This window comes from Scyliorhinus torazame, chromosome 27, assembly GCF_047496885.1.
Source record: "Scyliorhinus torazame isolate Kashiwa2021f chromosome 27, sScyTor2.1, whole genome shotgun sequence".
In the NCBI taxonomy this organism is placed as follows: Eukaryota; Metazoa; Chordata; class Chondrichthyes; order Carcharhiniformes; family Scyliorhinidae; genus Scyliorhinus; species Scyliorhinus torazame.
In genome coordinates, this window is record NC_092733.1 from 31,959,605 (window position 1) to 31,983,965 (window position 24,361).

The 24,361-nt window shown below is 44.8% G+C and overlaps 1 protein-coding gene across 8 annotated transcripts in view; it reads left to right on the top strand.

Moving 5' to 3' along the window:
• Positions 1–24,361, top strand: part of pbx4 (pre-B-cell leukemia transcription factor 4) — a 530,484-nt gene that overhangs the window by 348,498 nt on the left and 157,625 nt on the right. The window contains exon 1 of one of the 8 annotated variants that reach the window (XM_072491219.1): positions 13,684–13,827. The exons of the other annotated variants lie outside the window; for them this stretch is intronic. Coding sequence (XP_072347320.1) covers positions 13,701–13,827 — 127 coding nt within the window. The 5' untranslated portion in view covers positions 13,684–13,700. Of the gene's footprint in view, positions 1–13,683; positions 13,828–24,361 lie in introns of those variants that run through there. 8 annotated transcript variants of the gene reach the window in all.

Sequence of the window (24,361 nt, forward strand, 5' to 3'; positions counted from 1 at the left end):
ACGGTAGCATTATGGATAGCACAATTGCTTCACAGCTCCAGGGTCCCAGGTTCGATTCCGGCTTTGGTCACTGTCTGTGCGGAGTCTGCACATCCTCCCCGTGTGTGCGTGGGTTTCCTCCGGGTGCTCCAGTTTCCTCCCACAGTCCAAAGATGTGCAGGTTAGGTGGATTGGCCATGATAAATTGCCCTTAGTGTCCAAAATTGCCCTTAGTGTTGGGTGGGGTTACTGGGTTAAGGGGATAGGGTGGAGGTGTTGACCTTGGGTAGGGTGCTCTTTCCAAGAGCCGGTGCAGACTCGATGGGCCGAATGGCCTCCTTCTACACTGTAAATTCTATGATAATCTATGACAATGCTCCAGGTGCGGTCTCACCAATGCCATGTACAGTTACAGCACCACTCGTCTTTTACGCAATGCAGATCCAAATTAGTTAAAAGTTCAAATGTAACTTTATGCCATGAACTGCATTACTTCACTCAAATAAACAGGCCATCAAGCCTGTTCCACAATTCAATTAAATGAGTGCTGATCTGTATCTGAACTCCATCTTTTTTTAAATTACAATCTTTATTGTCACAAGTAGGCTTACATTAACACTGCAATGAAGTTACTGTGAAAATCTCCTAGTCACCACACTCCGACGCCTGTTGAAATGAAATGAAATTAAAATCGCTTATTGTCACAAGTAGGCTTCAAATGAAGTTACTGTGAAAAGCCCCTAGTCGCCACATTCCGGTGCCTGTTCGGGGAGGCTGGTATGGGAATTGAACCGTGCTGCTGGCCTGCCTTGGTCTGCTTTAAAAGCCAGCGATTTAGCCATGTGCTAAACCAGCCCCTTTTGGGTACACAGGGAGAATTCAGAATGTCCAATTCACCTAACAGCCCATCTTTGGGGACTTATGGGAGGAAACCGGAACACCCGGTAGAAACCCACGCAGACCATGGGGATAACATGCAGACTCCGCACAGACAGTGACCCAAGCGGGAATCGAACCTGTGGCCCTGGCGCTGTGAAACAACAGTGTTTGCTACTGTGCTGCCCACTGCTGGTGCCACCTGGGTACCCTGGCAGTGCCAGTCTGGCATTATCAAGGTGCCCAGATGGCACTGCCAGCTGGCAGGAGCACTCAGTGTCAGGTTGGCACTGCCAAGATGCCAAGCTGGCATTGTTTGCATGTGATCGGCCCGGTGTTGCCCATCTTAGTCTCCTTAATTCCTAAAGCACTACTAATCTATTGACCTCTGTTTTGACATTTTTCAGTAGACCCCCAGCCTCAACAGCATTCAGAGGGTTCTAGATTTTGATTACCCTTTTTGTGAAAAACATATTTCTAAAGTTACACCTCCTGGATCTGGGCCCTCCCACCAGAGGAATTAATAATCTATTTTTTATTATTGTCACAAGTAGGCTTACATTAGTTTATATCTACTTAGCCTATCAACTTATTTATTTAAAAAAAAAAAAAAAATTGAGACCCCAATTAATTTTTTTTCCGAGTAGGGGGAAATTTAGCGTGGCCAATCCACCTACCCTATACATCTTTGGGTTGTGGGGGTGAGGCCCACGCAGACACGTGGAGAATGTGCAAACTCCACACGGACGGTGACCCGGGGCCGGGATCGAACCCGGGTCTTCGGCGCTGTGGGCAGCAGTGCTACCCACTGCGCCACAGTGCCGCCCCTATTATCTTTTAATTACTCAGTATTACTATTCTAACATGAAGGGAGTAACAAGTTCCCTTTATGGAAGCTAAAGTTGATGCTTTATTCTGCACTGCTTAGGTGGAACATGATGTATTCTTGCACATTCAATACTTCATAGAGTTTATTATAATAGCACGATGCTCTCTCTTTTATATAAATGTTTACATAAAATACAGCCTTTCATCACACAAAAGCTCAAATCTGTCTAAAATGTAATTTGATGTCATGTTCTAGCACAGGCATTTAATCAAACACAATGATATATTCCTGCACATTCTGCGCATTCTGTTCTGTTATTCGTTCAACTACCTCTTCACATTCACAAGATATTGCCCCAGTCTCAAAACCCCACTTCTCGAGGTGAAATATTTCAATTTGCAATTCGCACTGAAATTAGTTCATTACATTCGAGAAATGTTTATGTTGTTCGTTGCAAGAATACTAACTACACCTGTAGTAAATCAGCCACTCGTTCTAACCACACGCTGCAAACCTTTTCAGTCCTGTTTTTTTGTATTTTCTATGTTTGGCATTAGTCCTGGCTCACTCGGCAGGAATCTGCCAAATTTGACACAGTCCTGATCTGTAATTATTGCTGAACTTCAACCCGTAGAACATGGGACAGTTTTCTGAGTTCAAACAGTCATTTCACTGCTTCGCTTGTTTCCACAAAAGATGGAATTTGCAGATTTTGAGAACCCACTAATGGACCTATTATCCTATTTGAACAGTAAATTCTGTTTTAACATTTCAATGACTACAATATGAATCTGGCACAGTGACCTATGAACAATATTTTTACAACAGAGCTTTCATGCATTAATGAAAGGTTGCCCCTCAAACTTGCCACATCATGTGCCACAGTATGCAGAAGTGATGTTTCAGGCAGAAGAATCCCTGGCAAGCTTTACAAACACGGTATTATTCAGGACATGCTTCAGGTTTTCACTAAACAGCTGCTTGACGGGTCTTGGACACTTGAGTTGGCCTGCTTGTAGTAATCATGTTTATGTCTATAAAACTGACATCGGACCTTCTGTTCTTGAGGGTGCAGTTAAATGTAAATACTGTATTTGAAGTAGTAGCTTCATAACTGATTAAATAAAAATTAAGAAAACAAGCAGGAGAGGAGCCGGAGATTTAAAAGTGGGAGGGGAGCCGGAGATTTAAAAGTGGGAGGGGAGCCGGAGATTTCAAAGCGGGAGAGGAGCCGGAGATTTAAAAGCGCGGGAGAGGAGCCACCTCCTCTAACCCTAAGGGGTTGAGTGAATATCAGGTAAGCTCTTTCTTTCCTTTTCTTGTTTTATCCGCAAGTTTTCTAGAGGGGATGGCAGGGAAGGCAGTGCAATGTTCCTCCTGCAGAATGTTTGAGGTGAGGGATACCGTCAGTGTCCCTGCTGATTTCATCTGTGGGAAGTGCACCCATCTCCAGCTCCTCAAAAACCGTGTTAGGGAACTGGAGCTGGAGTTGGATGAATTTTGGATCATTCGGGAGGCAGAGATGGTCATAGATAGAAGCTTCAGGGATGTAGTTACTCTGAAGTATGAAGATAGATGGGTGACGGTGAGAGGGGCTGGGTGGAAGCAGTCAGTACAGGGATCCCCTGTGGTCGTTAACTTTAGTAACAAGTATACCGTTTTGGATACTGGTGGGGGGACGACTTACCAGGGGTAAGCCATGGGGTACAGGTCTCTGGCACAGAGTCTGCCCCTGTTGCTCAGAAGGGAGACTAGCGGTTAGTGTGTTGCCTCCCAGGTGCCAGGTTCCGTGATGTCTCGGATCGTGTTTTCGGAATCCTTAAGGGGGAGGGGGAGCAGCCCCAAGTCGTGGTCCACATATGCACCAACGACATAGGTAGGAAAAGGGATGGGGATGTAAGGCAGGTATTCAGGAAGCTAGGGTGGAATCTTAGAGCTAGAACAAACAGAGTTATTATCTCTGGATTGTTACCCGTGCCACGTGCTAGCAAGACGAGGAATAGGGAGAAAGAACAGTTGAACACGTGGCTACAGGAATGGTGCAGGACGGAGGGGTTCAGATACCTGGATAATTGGGGCTCATTCTGGGGTAGGTGGGACCTTAACAAACGGGATGGTCTACACCTGAACCAGAGGGGTACCAATATCCTGGGGGGGATAATTGCCAGTGCTCTTCAGGAGGGTTTAAACTAATTCAGCAGGGGGTTGGGAACCTGAATTGTAGCTCCAATGTACAGGAGGTTGACAGCAGTGAGGTCATGAGTAAGATTTCAAGGTCGCAGGAGTGTACTGGCAGGTAGGAAGGTGGTTTAAAGTGTGTCTACTTCAACGCCAGGAGCATCTGGAATAAGGTGGGTGAACTTGCAGCATGGGTTGGTACCTGGGACTTCAATGTTGTGGCCATTTCGGAGACATGGATAGAGCAGGGACAGGAATGGTTGTTGCAGGTTCCGGGGTTTAGATGTTTCAGTAAGCTCAGGAAGGTGGTAAAAGAGGGGGAGGTGTGGCATTGTTAGTCAAGGACAGTATTACGGTGGCAGAAAGGACGTTTGATGAGGACTCGTCTACTGAGGTAGTATAGGCTGAGGTTAGAAACTCCCTGTTGGGAGTTTTCTATAGGCCTCTGAAAAGTTCCAGAGATGTAGAGGAAAGGATTGCAAAGATGATTCTGGATAGGAGCGAAAGTAACAGGATAGTTGTTATGGGGGACTTTAACTTTCCAAATATTGACTGGAAACGCTATAGTTCGAGTACTTTAGATGGGTCAGTTTTTGTCCAATGTGTGCAGGGTTTCCTGACACAGTATGTAGATAGGCCAACAAGAGGCGAGGCCACATTGGATTTGGTACTGGGTAATGAACCAGGGCAGGTGTTAGATTTGGAGGTAGGTGAGCACTTTGGTGATAGTGACCACAATTCGGTTAGGTTTACTTTAGCGATGCAAAGGGATAGGTATATACCGCAGGGCAAGAGTTATAGCTGGGGGAAAGGAATCATGATGCGATTAGGCAAGACTTAGGATGCATAGGATGGGGAAGGAAACTGCAGGGGATGGGCACAATTGAAATGTGGAGCTTGTTCGAGGAACAACTACTGCGTGTTCTTGATAAGTATGTACCTGTCAGGCAGGGAGAAAGTGGTCGAGCGAGGAAACCGTGGTTTACTAAAGTAGTTGAATCACTTGTCAAGAGGAAGAAGGAGGATTATGTAAAGATGAGACGTGAAGGTTCGTTAGGGCACTTGAGAGTTACAAGTTAGCCAGGGAGGACTTAAAGAGAGAGCTAAGAAGAGCCAGGAGGGGACATGAGAAATCCTTGGCAGGTAGGATCAAGGAAAACCCTAAAGCTTTCTATAGGTATGTCAGGAATAAAAGAATGACTAGGGTAAGAGTAGGGCCAGTCAAGGACAGTAGTGGGAAGTTGTGCGTGGAGTCCGAGGAGATAGGAGAAGTGCTAAATGAATATTTTTCATCAGTATTCACACAGGAAAAAGACAATGTTGTCGAAGAGAATACTGAGATTCAGGCTACTAGACTAGGCGGGATTGAGGTTCATAAGGAGGAGGTGTTAGCAATTCTGGAAAGTGTGAAAATAGATAAGTCCCCTGGGCCGGATGGGATTTATCCTAGAATTCTCTGGAAAGCTAGGGAGGAGATTGCAGAGCCTTTGGCCTTTATGTCGTCATTGTCTACAGGAATAGAGCCAGAAGACTGGAGGATAGCAAATGTTCAAGAAGGGGAATAGAGACACCCCCGGTAACTATAGACCAGTGAGCCTTACTTCTGTTGTGGGCAAAGTCTTGGAAAGGATTATAAGAGATAGGATTTATAATCATCTAGAAAGGAATAATTTGATTAGGGATAGTCAACACGGTTTTGTGAAGGGTAGGTTGTGCCTCACAAACCTTATTGAGTTCTTTGAGAAGGTGACAAACAGGTAGGTGAGGGTAAAGCAGTTGCTGTGGGGTATATGGATTTCAGTAAAGCGTTTGATAAGGTCCCGCACGGTAGGCTATTGCAGAAAATACGGAGGCATGGGATTGAGGGTGATTTAGCGGTTTGGATCAGATTTTGGCTAGCTGTAAGAAGACAAAGGGTGGGAAATGTTCAGCCTGGAGTTCAGTTACTAGTGGTGTACCACAAGGATCTGTTTTGGGGCCACTGCTGTTTGTTATTTTTATAAATGACCTGGAGGTTGAATAAATTTGCGGATGACACTAAAGTCGGTGGAGTTGTGGACAGTGCAGAAGGATGTTGCAGGTTACAGAGGGACATAGATAAGCTGCAGAGCTGGGCTGAGACGTGGCAAATGGAGTTCAATGCAGAAAAGTGTGAGGTGATTCATTTTGGAAGGAGTAACAGGAATACAGAGTATTGGGCTAATGGTAAGATTCTTGGCAGTGTGGATGAGCAGAGAGATCTCGGTGTCGATGTACATAGATCCCTGAAAGTTGCCACCCAGGTTGATAGGGTTGTTATGAAGGTGTACGGTGTGTTCGCTTTTATTGGTAGAGGGATTGAGTTTCGGAGCCATGAGGTCATGTTGCAGCTGTACAAAACTCTGGTGCGGCTGCATTTGGAGTATTGCGTGCAGTTCTGGTCGCCGCATTATAGGAAAGATATGGAAGCATTGGAAAGGGTGCAGAGGAGATTTGCCAGGATGTTGCCTGGTATGGAGGGAAGATCGTATGAGGAAAGGCTGAGGGACTTGAGGCAGTTTTCGTTAGAGAGAAGGTTAAGAGGTGACGTAATAGAGGCATACAAGATGATCAGAGGATTTGATAGGGTGGGCAGAGAGAGCCTTTTTCCTCGGATGGTGATGGCTAGCACGAGGGGACATAGCTTTAAATTGAGGGGAGATAGATAAAGGACAGATGTCAGAGGTAGGTTCTTTACTCAGAGAGTAGTAAGGGCGTGGAATGCTCTGCCTGCAACAGTAGTGGACTTGCCAACATTAAGGGCATTTAAATGGTCATTGGATAGACATATGGATGATAAGGGAATAGTGTAGATGGGCTTTAGAGTGGTTTCACAGGTCGGCGCAACATCGAGGGCCGAAGGGCCTGTACTGCACTGTAATGTCCTATAAGGTAAATTCAGGTTGTAGTAACTTGACCACAGGAAGGTCATTGAAATAGAACATAGAACATAGAACATAGAACAATACAGCGCAGTACAGGCCCTTCGGCCCACGATGTTGCACCGAAACAAAAGCCATCTAACCTACACTATGCCATTATCATCCATATGTTTATCCAATAAACTTTTAAATGCCCTCAATGTTGGCGAGTTCACTACTGTAGCAGGTAGGGCATTCCACGGCCTCACTACTCTTTGCGTAAAGAACCTACCTCTGACCTCTGTCCTATATCTATTACCGCTCAGTTTAAAGTTATGTCCCCTCGTGCCAGCCATTTCCATCCGCGGGAGAAGGCTCTCACTGTCCACCCTATCCAACCCCCTGATCATTTTGTATGCCTCTATTAAGTCTCCTCTTAACCTTCTTCTCTCCAACGAAAACAACCTCAAGTCCATCAGCCTTTCCTCATAAGATTTTCCCTCCATACCAGGCAACATCCTGGTAAATCTCCTCTGCACCCGCTCCAAAGCCTCCACGTCCTTCCTATAATGCGGTGACCAGAACTGTACGCAATACTCCAAATGCGGCCGTACCAGAGTTCTGTACAGCTGCAACATGACCTCCCGACTCCGGAACTCAATCCCTCTACCAATAAAGGCCAACACTCCATAGGCCTTCTTCACAACCCTATCAACCTGGGTGGCAACTTTCAGGGATCTATGTACATGGACACCTAGATCCCTCTGCTCATCCACACTTTCAAGAACTTTACCATTAGCCAAATATTCCGCATTCCTGTTATTCCTTCCAAAGTGAATCACCTCACACTTCTCTACATTAAACTCCATTTGCCACCTCTCAGCCCAGCTCTGCAGCTTATCTATATCCCTCTGTAACATGCTACATCCTTCCACACTATCGACAACACCACCGACTTTAGTATCGTCTGCAAATTTACTCACCCACCCTTCTGCGCCTTCCTCTAGGTCATTGATAAAAATGACGAACAGCAACGGCCCCAGAACAGATCCTTGTGGTACTCCACTTGTGACTGTACTCCATTCTGAACATTTCCCATCAACCACCACCCTCAGTCTTCTTTCAGCTAGCCAATTTCTGATCCACATCTCTAAATCACCCTCAATCCCCAGCCTCCGTATTTTCTGCAATAGCCTACCGTGGGGAACCTTATCAAACGCTTTGCTGAAATCCATATACACCACATCAACTGCTCTACCCTCATCTACCTGTTCAGTCACCTTCTCAAAGAACTGATGTGGTGAAAGATGATCTTTAATATATAAAAATAACAAAGTTTAAAATACAATATGGACTCAAAAAAAAACAGGAGCAACTAGCTAAAGATCGAAATAATAGTGACAACAGAATTAGAACTATCGACAGTTGAAAAAAAATATACACGGGTAACAACAATTAATGACATCATGCACTTACTGATGACATCAGCAATGGATTTAAATAAGAAGATGCGTATTAATAACATTTCCCTTCCCTTAAATTTTAATGATGTGGAGATGCCGGCGTTGGACTGGGGTGAGCACAGTACGAAGTCTTACAACACCAGGTTAAAGTCCAACAGGTTTGTTTCGATGTCACTAGCTTTCGGAGCGCTGCTCCTTCCTCAGGTGAATGAAGAGGTCTGTTCCAGAAACACATATATAGACAAATTCAAAGATGCCAAACAATGCTTGGAATGCGAGCATTAGCAGGTGATTAAATCTTTACAGATCCAGAGATGGGGTAACCCCAGGTTAAAGAGGTGTGAAAACAATTCACACCTCTTTAACCTGGGGTTACCCCATCTCTGGATCTGTAAAGATTTAATCACCTGCTAATGCTCGCATTCCAAGCATTGTTTGGCATCTTTGAATTTGTCTATATATGTGTTTCTGGAACAGACCTCTTCATTCACCTGAGGAAGGAGCAGCGCTCCGAAAGCTAGTGACATCGAAACAAACCTGTTGGACTTTAACCTGGTGTTGTAAGACTTCGTACTGTGCTTAAATTTTAAGACAGAAATACAATTAAACTAATGCTTTGCCACAATGCTGTGATCTTTGCAGTAGCACTGGTGACTCCGTCAACTCTGGTGATGCTTGACTTAGACCAACTGAACTTGTGGGTGCAGGAGTAGGTTGAGTATCTGTGCATGAGTGTCCCTTTCCTGAAGTAGAGTCCACTTGAAGTCCTGGTTCAACAGGAACCACTGGTGAATTTCCACAGCCGCATTTCCTTCTATTGAGTTATCTGGAACTTTTGCTGTCTCACAGTCATGGTGTAGATGAATATTATCTTGGTGCCTGTGAACAACTCTTCCATTGTTCAATTTCACTTCCAAAGATACTGCACCACTTCGGTTAAGGATAACTCCAGATAGCCAATGCTGGTTACTACCAAAATTCCTGAGGTAACACAATCATTTGGGTTAAAACGTCTCTCAGCATGATGATCATCTTCTCCTGTTTTTCTTATCTCCTTCCCACTTTTGCTTTGATATCTGGATGTAGCAGATCCAGGTAAGACTTCGGCCTCCTACCCATCAATAATTCAGCTTGTGAGTGCCCCGTAGTTTGTGTTTTGATACGATATTGAAATAGGAACCTCGAGAGTATGGTCCCTAAAGTATGATCTGCCATCCTTTTCAATCCTTCCTTCAATATCTGAACAGCTCACTGCCAAACCATTTAAAGCTGGATGAAAGGACGTGGTACGCACATGGCGTATTCCATTCCTTTGCATAAACTCTTGAAACAAATCGCTTGTAAATGTTGTACCATTATCAGAAACGAGAGAATCCGATAACCCATGTGTCAGAAAGATTTGGCGTAGCTTCTCTATGGTACTGGGAGCTGTAATATTTCTCATGATGTATCTTCCACTTAGAATGTGCACCACGATAGCTAAAAACTGTGACCCATGAAAGGACCTGCAAAATTCACACTAGTCTCGACTGAGGAAGGTCAGGCCACTGCCAAGGCTGTAATGGTGCTAGTGGCCCCATCTTCTGGTTAGATTGGCATACAGAACAGAATTTCACTTTGTCCTCCTAACCCTGGTCCACATTAGGCCAGCAAACATACGACCTGGCTAGACTTTTCATTTGCCATGCCCTTGAATACAGCTCATGCATTTCACCCATTACTTGCAAACAACCACTCTCCACCCCCACAATATGCAACCATCCCGCACACTTAACTTGTCTTTGCGCCTCACAAGTCTTCACCCACCATCTTCTACGATAGATGGCCATCCTTGCATCAGAAACCCTTTAAATTGTGACAGAAATAGGATCTCTGTCTGTCCATTGCTTAATGTGTTTAGCACTCACTGGTGATTGGGCAAGTCTCTCTAGTAAGAAAATCATCTCGGGAAGACACAATATCTGGATTGGCAAATCCGGTAAAGTGAGATGACTTAAGGTGTCCACAATGGGGTTGTCCTTACCTGTCCTGTATATGATGCTGTACTGATAAGCTGGCAATGTAAGCACCCAGCTCTAGCTGAGGCCATGGGAGGAGTATATTTTGACGCACTGAAAAGGCTCATCAACGGCTTGTGGTCAGTACATACGGTGGATGAACGACCATAGAGCAAGAGATGTTGTTAGGCCTGGCTCATGTCCAGCTTAGAAAATGTCTTGCTCCTGCAATGGGTGAAAACAGATCATCTACCCTCTGCAACAGGTAAGGATCCAGCTTGGAAACCTGATTAATGGTCAGTTTGTAAACCTAATGTACATGCACAGTACCATCAATTTTAAGAACAGGAACCACCAGAACTGCCCAATGTGAAAATGGAATGGCATTAATGATTCCTTTCCTTTGCACCCTCTCCAATTCCTTCTCCACTTGTCTTTGATCACGTAGCGCAGCACGGTAGCACAATGGTTAGCACTGTTGCTTCACAGCTCCAGGGTCCCAGGTTTGATTCCCGGCTTGGGTCACTGTCTGTGCGGAGTCTGCACGTTCTCCCCGTGTCCGCGTGGGTTTCCTCGGTGCTCCTGTTTCCTCCCACAAGTCCCGAAAGACGTGCTGTTAGGTCATTTGGTCATTCTGAATTCTCCCTCTCTGTACACGGACACAGGAATGTGTGACTAGGGGCTTTTCACAGTAATTTCATTGCCGTGTTAGTGTAAGCCTACTTGTGACAATAATGATTATTATTATTAGGGCGCTGTCCTCGGTTTGAGAAAGTGAGGAGTAGCCTGAGGATCTATGAACAATTTAACTGTATTGCATTACGATGTATCCAGTTCGTCGTTGGAAACCTCAGTATATTTCTGAATGATGTCCTCTTGTCAATTTTGTGTGCTTCATCTCACCCCAGTTCAGCTGAATTTTCCTGAGCCAGTCATGCCCCAGTAGACTAGGCCCATGGCCCTTTTACTACCAGGAGCCGTCCTCTTCTTGGCTGTTATATGCAATGTCTACCTCTAACGCTCCAAGCAATGATATAATCTCGCCGGTGTACGTCCGAAGGTTGACTCCTGCCTGAGAAAGGGCTGGTGTCTGCTTAGAGCCCCAAATCTTCCTGAAGTCCTCTGCACTGATTACCGACACAGAGGCTCCGGTGTCCACTGCCACCTTGATTTTCTGCCCATCAACCTCCACTGTAGCGTAAATATGCTCTGTACGCCCCTCAGTCATGTTAAACATGTAATACATGTCCTCTCCCTGGTCTGAGCTCTCTGAGCGAGGTGCCGTGGACTGAGGCTTCCTTGCATTTGAAGTTTACTGCCCAGCCTTAGACTTTCTCTGAGCACCCGGCACTTCTTCACTAAATGACCCTTCTTGTTGCACTGGTGACAAACAGCATCCATAAACTTACAATGATTCGCATAATGTGACCTCCCCACACCTAAAACACTCCACCATCATCACCTTTTTACTTGCAGCTTCTTTTTCTACTTGATGCAGTGCACCTGCCTGTGTGCCGCCATTGGTCTTCTGAATATCTTTTGCATTATTATGGCAGCCATTTCCATGCCCTGAGTCATTTCTAGAGCCTTCTTAAAAGTAAGTGTGGCTTCTCCGAGAAAACGCTGCTGAATGCTATCCTCATTTAATGCAACAAACTAGTCTGTCCCGAAGCATGTCTTCCAAAACTGCCCCAAACACTCAGCGTTCAGCGAGCTGCTGATGCAATTCCGCAACAAAGTTAACTGCAGACTGTCCCGTCTTCCAAAAATGACTATGGAATTTGAAACGTTCCAAAAGGACTGTAATGTCCGTCCGTTTCCCCCCCCCCCCCCCCCAGTTTCAGTGGTGTGACTAAATTTCTCACTAGTTTGTAAGTCTTCACCCCACACACACTCAGAATTGAGCACTTTCTTAACTTGTCTGCGATCCAGTTTGCTAAGAAAAAATGTCCCAACCTTTCCACATATTGCGTCCATTTCTCGTTCTCTTCCACAAACTTGTTGTTAGGCCGAAACATAAACATGGTGCTGCTAACTTGTCTACTGTTGGTAAACTTGGCAAAACTTTCTGTTGAATGTGCTGAAAACCTGTTTTATTTTATTCCCATTGTCTAAAAGATGTGGCAACTTGACCACAAAAAGGCCTTTGAAACAATGTGGTGCAAGTGAATCTTCCTTGATATATAAAAATAGTTAAATTTAAAATACAGTCTGCACTCAAAAACAGGAACAACGAGCTAAACATAGAAATAACAGTAACAGAATAGAATTCAAACTAACAACTATAAAAATAAATATGCAGAGGTAACAACAACTAAAGATGCCACAGCACTTAATGACATCAGCAGTGGATTGCTGTCTGTGGAGTTTGCACGTTTTCCCCGTGCCTGCGTGGGTTTTCTCTGGGAGCTTACGATTTCCTCCCACAGTCCAAAGATGGCAAATTGGGTGGATTAGCCATGATAAAATTGCCTCTTAGTGTCCAAAGGTGTGCCGGTTAGGTGGGTTGGCTGTTATCAGTGGGTTACATGGATAGGGCAGGGGAGTGGGCCTAGATATTTCCATAGATAGGGTCCTCTGTCGAATGGATGAGCAGACGCGATGGGCCCGAATAGCCTCGTTTTGCACTGAAGGGATTCTATGATTTAAATAAGAAGATGCATAATAATACTACAATACAAGTAAAATTGAAAGAGCTTTAATTAATTACCCCGTTACTTATGATTCGTCAGATTTTGTTTGCAAGTCAAATGTTTAGTAAAAGATGAAAATCAAAATGCGGTGGAAAATTGATATTAAAAACAGAAAATTCTGGAAAAAGCATAATAACCATCATCCGTGGAGAGAAACGTAGGATTAACATTTCAACCTTTTCTTTGAAACATCAGGCCTGAGCACTTCCAACATTTCCTGTTTTTATTTCGCAAATTTTTTTTGCTACAGCAGCACCACTTAAAGTCAGTTGGGCCGCCTGCTGCCTCAATTTGCATCCAGTCGGGTGCAGGCGTAAGTAGACGAGATGCTGCCTGCTATGTTAGTGCTCCCTCTAACGCCAAAACCATTTTTCATAAAAGGTCCTGTGCTTGCAGCCCAAAATATTCCTTTCTGTGTTTTTCTTTTGGTGGAGATTTAAAATTGTTCCTCGTTAATACTTTGTCTGGTGGTTTCCATTCAGATGCAGTATATTTTTCCGTAACTAGTTGTGTTTCCTGTCACGGTGACACAAAGAACATGTAATCTGCAATGAAACCAAAAATGTCTGAGTGAATTGGGGTCTTTTTATCAGGGGGGCAGCATTCATACTTTAAAAAAAAATCAAATGTAGTCTTAGTATAATAAATGTGCACCCCCTAATTATTAATTTGTAGTGTTTCTATTTTATTTTTTATTGTTCATTATTGCTTATTACTTCAATAGACTTTCGAAGGCTGTTGCTTTGGGCTTAGTGGGTAGTGTCGACAGAATTTGGAAGAGCTGCTAGTGATTGTGGGCCTCTGCAATGTCTGACTGTGACTGTAGATTGCCGTGCCAACATCAGAGCCCCAAGGATTTTCGGGGGTCTCGGCTTGTGTTCCGTCATGGCAAACCCAATGACCTGCCAACATTGAACAGCACACTGTTCACATGTAAGTTGTACGACAGATTTCATCTGGCTTTTACCACTTGACTTGCGACTAGCTTATGTGTGAATAATTAATGGTAATTAATGTTTAATTACAGTAATTAGACAAGTCACAGAAAATTAAGCTGCAGCTGGGAGTGATGTAGTTTGTGGCATAGAGGAAGGCTGCAGTATCCTAACTATGTTGAGCATTTCTGACAGCATGGCATAGCTCCCATATAGCATCTCCAACACGTTTTCTAATTGCAGCTGAATTATACCCCCACATTTATAACACTCCACTAAGATGGGCAGCTAAAACATCATGTCAAGCATGTCATGTGATTTATGTATAGTGCTCTTGCTGATAAGAGGTAGGCATAATTAAATTCACAAAAGAGGGTGTTCTTTATCCACACAAAAAAAAGTCACACCCTAAATTGGTGTCTGTACAATTAATAGAATTTGTGTGACATGTTTTAAATAATTTTTCTTCAAAGAAATGCAGTATTGCTTTGCAACAATTTTGATATTTGTAGATTTGCATGGGCGATTATTGCCGGAGCATAAAACATTTTCTTGTGTGAGAATGTATTTGCAAAATTGACAATAGTCGCAAATTAAGTTCCTTAATAACATTTTCCACAGAAGGTAATGAGCTATGTCACAAAGCCAGGAGCTTTTCGGTTAAACTCAGATATAATGAAAGGCTTCAAACGCCATGAAAAAAGCAGATGCATATCAAAAAACTGTTTTTAGAAATACAGAGGGAACATTCCAGGTTTACTATTTAAATAAATTGCATCTTCAGTCTTAAACCAAACCCTCAGAGGATCATTTATGGTGATTTCAGTGTGTGGCTCCTGATTAATTTCAAGGTACCTGTCCGAATGGGCCTAATGATATTCATTCAGTTGTGCCTCAGTAATTGGGTTGAGGACCCTGTGCTGGATAGTACTGTCATACAAGATGCATTTTGATGTTGATACTTTTTTTGCCAAATGTCAGTCACTGTTAATGTAACATGGAATGTGTACTCAGTGAGACCTTAGTGTTCACAAAAGCATTACTGGCGCAGAGGGCCATCGATCCCAAGAGAACCTAACATCTTTCTCTGTTGTAGCATTCTGTAGTTCATTAAATGATTGTCGGATTTTCGTATTCACCATTATATCTAGAAGTTTATTCTGCATGTGGATCACTGTTTATGCAGAGAAGAATTTGCTGAAATCCGTCCTCAAACTACCTTGTTTGACTCTGTTTCCTCCCTCCCATTTCCAGTTTGGAACCGTTAATGCTTAGAGAAGAAATCTAAACACGCAGACATTAACTGACAGAACTACACCACAAGATTTCATGGTTGCAGCGGAAGCCAAGTCCATGACACCATAGGTGGCTCTGCTGCACAAGAGGGGTGGAATAAGAACGTCGGGGCTATTGTGATAGGGGACTCATTAGTAAGGGGATTCTGTGGCCGCAAAGGAATCTCCAGGGTGCTGTGTTGCCTCCCTGGTGTCAGGATCAAGGCTGGCTTGGAGCAACTTCAGGGCATTCTGAAGGGGGAGGGCGAACAGCCAGTGGTCCTGCTATCTTTACCAACAACATAGGTGAAAAAATAATTGAGGTCCTACAAACAGAAAAAGGAAGTTAGGGCATGGCGTAAGTTTAAAAAGTAGGACATCAAAGGTCATAATCTCAGGATTAGTACAAGTGCCACGTGCTAGCAAGAGTACCAGATGAATACGTGGCTAGAGAAATGGTGTAGGAGGAAGGGATTCAAATTCCTGGGATATTGAGACTGGTGCTTGGGAAGGTAGGACCGGTACAAGCAGGACGGGTTGCATTTGGGCAAGACCAGGACTAATGTTAGGGAGGGGTTTTGCTCGTGCCGTCGGGGACGATTTAAACTAGAATGGGAACCTGAACAAGGAGACCGAGGAGGGCGATTCAAGGCTAGAAGTAAAAGACAGAAATGTAAGAAGCAAAAGTGTAAGGCAGAGAAATCGAGGATGAAAAACAAATGGGGCCAGAATACAAAATGGAGTGTGTATGTGATAAGTGATTTAGACCCATATGTTGAGGAACCAACCAGAGAACAGGCTATTCTAGACTGGGGACTGTGCAATGATAAAGGATTAATTAACAATCTTGTGTGGGTCCCTTGGGGAAGAGCGACCATAATATGATAGAATTCTTCATTAAGATGGAAAGTGAAGTAGTCAAATCTGAAACTAGGGTCTTCATTCTAAATAAAGGGAACTAAGAAGTGCGAATTGGCAAGGATACTTAGCGGAACCTCACTAAAGGGGTTGATGGTGGATAGGCAATGGTTCATATTTAAAGAACACGTGCATGAATTGCAATAACTATTCATTCCTGTCTGGCACAAAAATAGAAGAGGAAAGGTAGCTCAACCATGGCTTACAAAAGAAAATAGGGATAATAAATCCAAAGCTGAGACATATATAATTGTTTGAGGATTGGGAGCACTTTAGAATTCAATATAGACGACAAAAAATTTGATCAAGAGGGAGAAAATAGAATCTGAGAGTAAAATTGCAGGGAACATAGAAATTGAGCATAAAAGCTTCTATAAATACTTGAAGATAAAGAGGTTAGTAAAGACCAAATGTGGGTCCCTTACAGTCAGATGCCAGGGAAACTATATTGGGGAACAAAGAAATGGCAGAAGAATCGAACACATATTTTGGTTCTTCACAAAAAGAGCACAAGTAACCTCCCAGAAATGTTAGAGAACCATGAGTCTCGTGAGAGGAGTTGGAAGAAATCAGCATTAGTAAGAAAATGGCGCTGGGGAAATTAATGGTCTTAAAGGCTAACAAATCACTAGGGCTCGCTAATCTATATTCCATAGCATTACAGGCAGTGGCCCTGGATATATTGGATGCATTGGTGGTCATCCAAAATAAACTGGATCAGTTCCTCAGATTAGATGGTGGCAAATATAACCCCAGTATTTAAAAAGAGAGGGAGAGCAAAAAGGGAGAATTACAGAGCAATTAGCCTGACATCAGTAGTGGAGAAGATGCAAGAGTCTATTATAAAAGATGTGATAACAGAACATTTGGAAAGCATTAACAGGATTAGACAAAGCTGCATGGGTTCATGAAAGGCAACATTGCTTAACAGATCCACATGTTTTTTGAGTATGTAACTTTTTTAGTGTGAGTCATCCTAAAGTCTGTATAAAAGACAGACAGAAAGCGCACATTAGTAAGCATTGCGCAGGTCAAGGACACACAGCCTGAGTGAGAGAGATACAGACCGAGTGAGAATTTGGTAATTTGGTGCAGTGAGGTAATTCGGTGAAGAGTGGGAGAAGGTGCTTTTTCCCTACTGTTTTGTTCTCTCTCTTTCATTGGGCCTAATTTCGGGAGCCGTTCGGAGGAGGGGGAGCAGTCTCTGTGAGTATAAAAACCTCACGGAAACTTCCTGTTTTCCAGTTTTTTTCCCAAAAGTGACGTCAGAGGGAAGCTGTGATCTGAGTGGTTGATAGCAAATCTGCCCCAAATTAAAAAAAAAAAAACACAGCTAAACTCATAAACTTAAATTAAACTAATTAATTAATTAGTGATGGCTGGTCAGGTGATGTGCTTGAGCTGCTTGATGTGGGAGCTGGCAGATGCCATTGCGAGCTGCAGCGACCACATCTGCAGTAAGTGTTGGCTGCTCGAAGAGCTCCGGCTCAGAGTTGATGAGCTGGAGTCTGAGCTTCAAACACTGAGGCACATCCGGGAGGGGGAGACTTATCTGGACACTGTGTTTCAGGAGGCAGTCACACCTGTCAGAGTAAGTAGTTTAAATCCTGCCAGTGACCAGGGACAGCAGGGTGTGACTGCAAGTCAGGCAGGTAAAGGGAACCAGCAGTCAGGAACTCAGGAGCCTCAGCCCTTGATTCTGTCCAACAGGTATGAGGCACTTGCTCCCTGTGTGGATGGCGAACAGGGCTGCAGGAAGGATGAGTCAGCTGACCAAGGCACCATGGTTCAGCAGGCCATTCAAGGGGAGGGAGTAAATAGGCAAGTTGTAGGGGATTCTATTATCAGGGGGATAGATAGTATCCTTTGTGAGCAGGATAAAGAGTCCCGCATGGTATGTTGCCTGTCCGGTGCTGGGTGCGGGACATCTCTGACCGACTTGAAAGGATACTGGAGAGGGAGGGGGAGGATCCAGTTGTTGTGGTCCATGTCGGTACCAACAACATAGGCAAGTCTAGGAAAGAGGACCTGTTTAGAGATTATAAAGAGCTAGGATTCAAATTAAAAAAAACAGGTCCTCAAGTGTCATAATCTCCGGATTACTGCCCGAGCCACGTGCAAATTGGCATAGGGAGGCAAGAATAAGGGAAGTTAACACGTGGCTGAAAGAGTGGTGTGGGAAAGAGGGGTTCCTTTTCATGGGACACTGGCATCAGTTTTGGGACAGGGGGGACCTATACCGTTGGGATGGTCTCCACCTGAACCGAGCTGGGACCAGTGTTCTGGCGAAAAGAATAAATAGGGTGGTCAATAGGACTTTAAACTAAAGATTGGGGGGGAAGGGAAAGTCAGGGAACCAAGAGGTGAAGTAATCAGTGGGAAGCGTAGCTGCTTAGGAATACAAAAAAGCACAAAAAGACAAAACTCAGGAGAGGTTACGATAGTCCCCATCCCACAAAATATGACACAGTGTATGGAAAGGCTCAGTAAACCAAGGTCCACCACACTAAGAAAACAAAAAGGGACGGTCAATAGAGAATTAAAGGTGCTATATTTAAATGCGCGCAGTGTACGGAACAAGGTAGATGAGCTTGTGGCCCAGATTGTGACTGGCAGGTATGATGTGGTAGGCATCACAGAGACATGGTTGCAGGGGGTTCAGGACTGGCATTTAAACATCCAGGGATTCACAACCTATCGAAAAGACAGGGAGGTGGGCAGAGGGGGCGGGGTTGCCTTGTTAATTAGGAATGAAATTAAATCAATAGCACTAAATGACACAGGGTCAGATGATGTGGAGTCTGTGTGGGTAGAGTTGAGGAACCACAAAGGCAAAAAAACCATAATGGGAGTTATGTACAGGCCTCCAAACAGTGATCAGGACCAGGGGCACAAAATGCACCACGAAATAGAAAGTGCATGTCAGAAAGGCAAGGGCACAGTGATCATGGGGGACTTCAATATGTAGGTGGACTGGGTAAATAATACTGCCAGTGGACCCAAGGAAAGGGAATTCATTGAATGTTTACAGGAGGGCTTTTTGGAACAGCTTGTGATGGAGCCCACGAGGGAACAGGCCATTCTGGACTTAGTGTTATGTAATGAGCCAGACTTGATTAAAGATCTTAAAGTAAGGGAGCACTTAGGAGGCAGTGATCATAATATGGTAGAATTCAATCTCCAATTTGAAAGAAAGAAGGTAGAATCAGATGTAAAGGTGTTACAGTTAAATAAAGGTAACTACAGGGGCATGAGGGAGGAACTGACGAAAATCGACTGGGAGCAGAGCCTAGTGGGAAAGACAGTAGAACAGCAATGGCAGGAGTTTCTGGGAGTAATTGAGGACACAGTGCAGAGGTTCATCCCAAAGAAAAGAAAGGTTATCAGAGGGGGGATTAGGCAGCCATGGCTGACAAAGGAAGTTAGGGAATGCATCAAAGCAAAAGAGAAAGCCTATAATGTGGCAAAGAGTAGTGGGAAGTCAGAAGATTGTGAAGGCTACAAAAACAAACAGAGGATAACAAAGTGAGAAATAAGGAAAGGGAGGATCAAATATGAAGGTAGGCTAGCCAGTAACATTAGGAATGATAGTAAAAGTTTCTTTAAATACATTAAAAACAAACGGGAGGCAGAAGTTGACATTGGGCCGCTCCAAAATGACGCTGGTAATTTTGTGATGGGAGACAAGGAAATAGCTGAGGAACTAAATAAGTACTTTGCGTCAGTCTTCACAGTAGAAGACATGAGTAATATCCCACCAATTCCGGAGAGTCAGGGGGCAGCGTTGAATATGGTAGCCATCACAAAGGAGAAAGTGCTAGAGAAACTAAGAGGTCTAAAAATTGATAAATCTCTGGGCCCAGATGGACTACATCCTAGAGTTCTAAAGGAGATAGCTGAAGAAATAGTGGAGGCGTTAGTTATGATCTTTCAAAAGTCACTGGAGTCCGGGAAAGTCCCAGAGGATTGGAAAATCGCTGTTGTAACCCCCATGTTCAAGAAGGGAACAAGGAAAAAGATGGAAAATTATAGGCCAATTGGCCTAACCTCGGTTGTTGGCAAGATTCTAGAATCCATTGTTAAGGATGAGATTTCTAAATTCTTGGAAGTGCAGGGTCAGATTAGGACAAGTCAGCATGGATTTAGTAAGGGGAGGTCGTGCCTGACAAACCTGTTCGAGTTCTTTGAAGAGATAACAAATAGGTTAGACCAAGGAGAGCCAATGGATATTATCTATCTTGACTTCCAAAAGGCCTTTGATAAGGTGCCTCACGGGAGACTGCTGAGTAAAATAAGGGCCCATGGTATTCGAGGCAAGGTACTAACATGGATTGACGATTGGCTGTCAGGCAGAAGGCAGAGAGTTGGGATAAAAGGTTCTTTTTCGGAATGGCAACCGGTGACGAGTGGTGTCCCGCAGGGTTCAGTGTTGGGGCCACAGCTGTTCTCTTTATATATTAACGATCTAGATGACGGGACTGGGGGCATTCTGGCTAAGTTTGCCGATGATACAAAGATAGGTGGAGGGGCAGGTAGTATGGAGGAGGTGGGGAGGCTGCAGAAAGATTTAGACAGTTTAGGAGAGTGGTCCAAGAAATGGCTGATGAAATTCAACGTGGGCAAGTGCGAGGTCTTGCACTTTGGAAAAAAGAATAGAGGCATGGACTATTTTTTAAACGGTGACAAAATTCATAATGCTGAAGTGCAAAGGGACTTGGGAGTCCTAGTCCAGGATTCTCTAAAGGTAAACTTGCAGGTTGAGTCCGTAATTAAGAAAGCAAATGCAATGTTGTCATTCATCTCAAGAGGCTTGGAATATAAAAGCAGGGATGTACTTCTGAAGCTTTATAAAGCATTAGTTAGGCCCCATTTAGAATACTGTGAGCAATTTTGGGCCCCACACCTCAGGAAGGACATACTGGCACTGGAGCGGGTCCAGCGGAGATTCACACGGATGATCCCAGGAATGGTAGGCCTAACATACGATGAACGTCTGAGGATCCTGGGATTATATTCATTGGAGTTTAGGAGGTTGAGGGGAGATCTAATAGAAACTTACAAGATAATGAATGGCTTAGATAGGGTGGATGTAGGGAAGTTGTTTCCATTAGCAGGGGAGACTAGGACCCGGGGGCACAGCCTTAGAATAAAAGGGAGTCACTTTAGAACAGAGATGAGGAGAAATTTCTTCAGCCAGAGAGTGGTGGGTCTGTGGAATTCATTGCCACAGAGGGCGGTGGAGGCCGGGATGTTGAGTGTCTTTAAGACAGAAGTTGATAAATTCTTGATTTCTCGAGGAATTAAGGGCTATGGAGAGAGAGCGGGTAAATGGAGTTGAAATCAGCCATGATTGAATGGCGGAGTGGACTCGATGGGCCGAATGGCCTTACTTCCGCTCCTATGTCTTATGGTCTTATGGTAACTAGTAGAATCGGTAAGGGAGAACGAGTGGATGTGGTTGAGTGAGTTGGCAAACCCATGACAGGTGCAGTACAACGTGGGAAAATGTGAAGTTATACACTTTGGTGTGAAAAGCAGAAAGGAAGGGTATTATTTAAATGATGATATATTGGGAAGTGTGCATGTACAAAGAGTACTGGCTGTTCCAGTACTCCAGCCAATGGAAGTGGAGAAGCAGGTGCAGCAAGAAATTCAGAAGGCAAATGGAATGCTAACCTTCGTTGCAAGAGGATTTGAGTTCAGTAGTAGGGATGTCTTATTCCAGTTAGACAGGGCTTTGGTGAGTATTGCAGCTGGAGTATCGCATGCAGTGTTGGTCTTCCTATCTAAGAAAGGATATATTTGCCACAGAGGGAGTGCAGCGTAGGTTCACTAGACTGATACTGGAATTGGTGGGACTGTCCGATGAGGAGAGATTGGTTCGACTGGGCATATATTCACTAGAGTTTAGAAGGATGAGAGGAGATCTGATTGAAACGTATAACATTCTAACAGGGCCGGACAGCCTGTTTGCAGGGAGGATGTTTTCCCTGGTTGGGGAATCTAGACCCAGGGGACACAGTCTCAGGGACATGGTATTTGCATCAAAAGTAATATTCTGAGTTAACTTCTCCCAATATAAAATCATATTTTAGCCATCTCTCTTGTTTTCTAATCTAATTGTTCCCCACTTTGACCTCCTGACCTCTGACCTTGTGGCTCTGTTCTGTCTCCAGCTATTGAATGTTTTCCGTTATTGGTTTTCACAACTGGACATTGTCACCGAGTGCAGTCTGATTGGAGCCCTGAAGTGTGACCTTTGCCTGCTGTGACCTGCACTCTACTATGTTGACCTTTGTGGTTCAACTTCCCATTAACTTTGTTGATTGCTGCTTTGCATTGATTGGACATACTGTGTGTCAAATCAACTAAGATTCATGGGTCTGTCTCCTTTTTTTTTTGCATAACCCAAAGCTATTTTGATGTTATTTATGGAGTATTATGTTGGAGGGACAGGTCACCAATGCCAACAGCCAAGTGCTACCAAGTTGCAGCACAAGCGAATTGCTTAGCAAATCAAAGTAGTTGATATTAAAATGACCCCTTCAGTACCACAACCCATCCATCAGACAAGAGGAACACTGACCCCCAACCATCACAACCATGTGACCATCTACTTCCGGTGGCGGCTATGGAGGAGTAAGTCACACATTTGGTGGCTCCCGGTCTGGTCAGACTTTTGGACCTTTCCCCCGGACTTTTTTCCGGTTTTAAATGGAAAATTTGTAGGTTGAGGCAGCTGGGCACTGTTACCTCGCATTGGTTTATGGAAAAAAGGATCAGGAGTGTGCGAAAGGGCAGAAACAAGAAGCCAGTAGCGAGCTGTATTGAAGCTGCAACGGGAGACAGTATGGCCAAGGGATAGACCCCTGGGGTGGCAGCGCAGCGTTCAACAGACACATTGATGCAGGGCATTCAGGATGGTTTCACCAGACAGAAGCGGGAATGCCTGGACCCAATCAAAGAATCAATTGATCGCCAAGAGAGCAGACTGGATGCCCAGGATCGGGCGATTCAGAAGGTGGAGAAGGCGCTGCTGGAACAAGAAGAGCACCAAACAGCAGTGGAGCTGGAGGTGGGATGCTTCGGGAACAGCGAAGGTGGAGGACCTTGAGAACCGGTCCTGCCGACAGAACCTAAGAATTGTCGGGCTCTCGGTGGGAGCAGATGCTGGAGCATACGCGGCGGGTGTGTTCGAAAAGCTGCTGGGGGAGGGGGCATTCCCCCAACCGCTGGAGGTGGACAGGGCGTATCGGGCGCTTGCCAGGAAGCCATGGGCCGAGGGCGATGGTGGTGAGATTCCACAGGTTCCTGGACAAGGAATGTATTCTGCGGTGGGCCAAGCACACGCGGAGTTGCAAGTGGGATAACAGCATCCTGCGGGTGTACCAGGACCTGAGCGTGGAGGTGGTGAGGAAGAGGGCAGACTTTAATCAAGTCAAGGCGATTTTCTTTAAGAAGCAGGTGAAGTTTGGTCTACTGTACCCGGCGCGTCTGTGGGTTACGCATGAAGACCAACATCATTATTTTGAGTGGCCCGACGAGGCGTTGGACTTTGCAAAAAGAATAGGACTGGTGGGAGTTTGAGAACTTTTGGACTCAAGTGATAATATGTTGGCCTGTATTGGGCACTTTTTCCTTTTCTGTTTTTCTCTGGGGGTTTTTGTTTGTTTTTCTTTTCTCCCCCTTGGTTTGTTGGTGGGGTTTCGGTTGTTTTTTTCTTTTTGTTGTTAAAATTGGCTATGCCTTCTCGTATTGTTTTGTATCAGTCTTTTTTGGAGCCCTGTTTAGGGGAAAAGGGAAGGGGGTGGTGGTGGTGGTGGGGGGGGGGGGGGGGGGGGGAGGGGGGAAGAGTCGATTTTCCGTTTAGTCTTTGTTTCTTTTTCGGGGTAGATGTTGGTAATGTTCTTGTGTGTTTATACTGTTGTGCACTTTGCTGGGATGGAGACGCGCCTGTCTGGGTTTCGGTGGGTGGTGCTTTTGTCCTTTGTGTTTTCTTGCTGCGGGGTGTTTGTTTGGGGTTTGTTGGATGAGGGAACAGTGGGTGGGAGACTTCTTGGCGCCGGAGGCAGGGGTCACCAAGCTTGCTGGGTGAGCTAGCTTACGGAAGCACAGTAGGGGGTGTGTATATGCTTAGTTTATTAGTTGGGTTGGGATTTAGAGTAGTGTTGCTGGGGGGGAGGAGGAGGGGGATGGGTTCTGCTGGCATGGGAGGGACTTCGATGGAAGGTCACTGAGGCGGTCGGGGTTGGGGGCCGCCCTGGGGCGGGCCGGAGGAGTTGCGGCGCATGGGCTGGAGGCGGGCCCAAGAAAGGGGTTGACTGGCGGGGGGGGGGGATT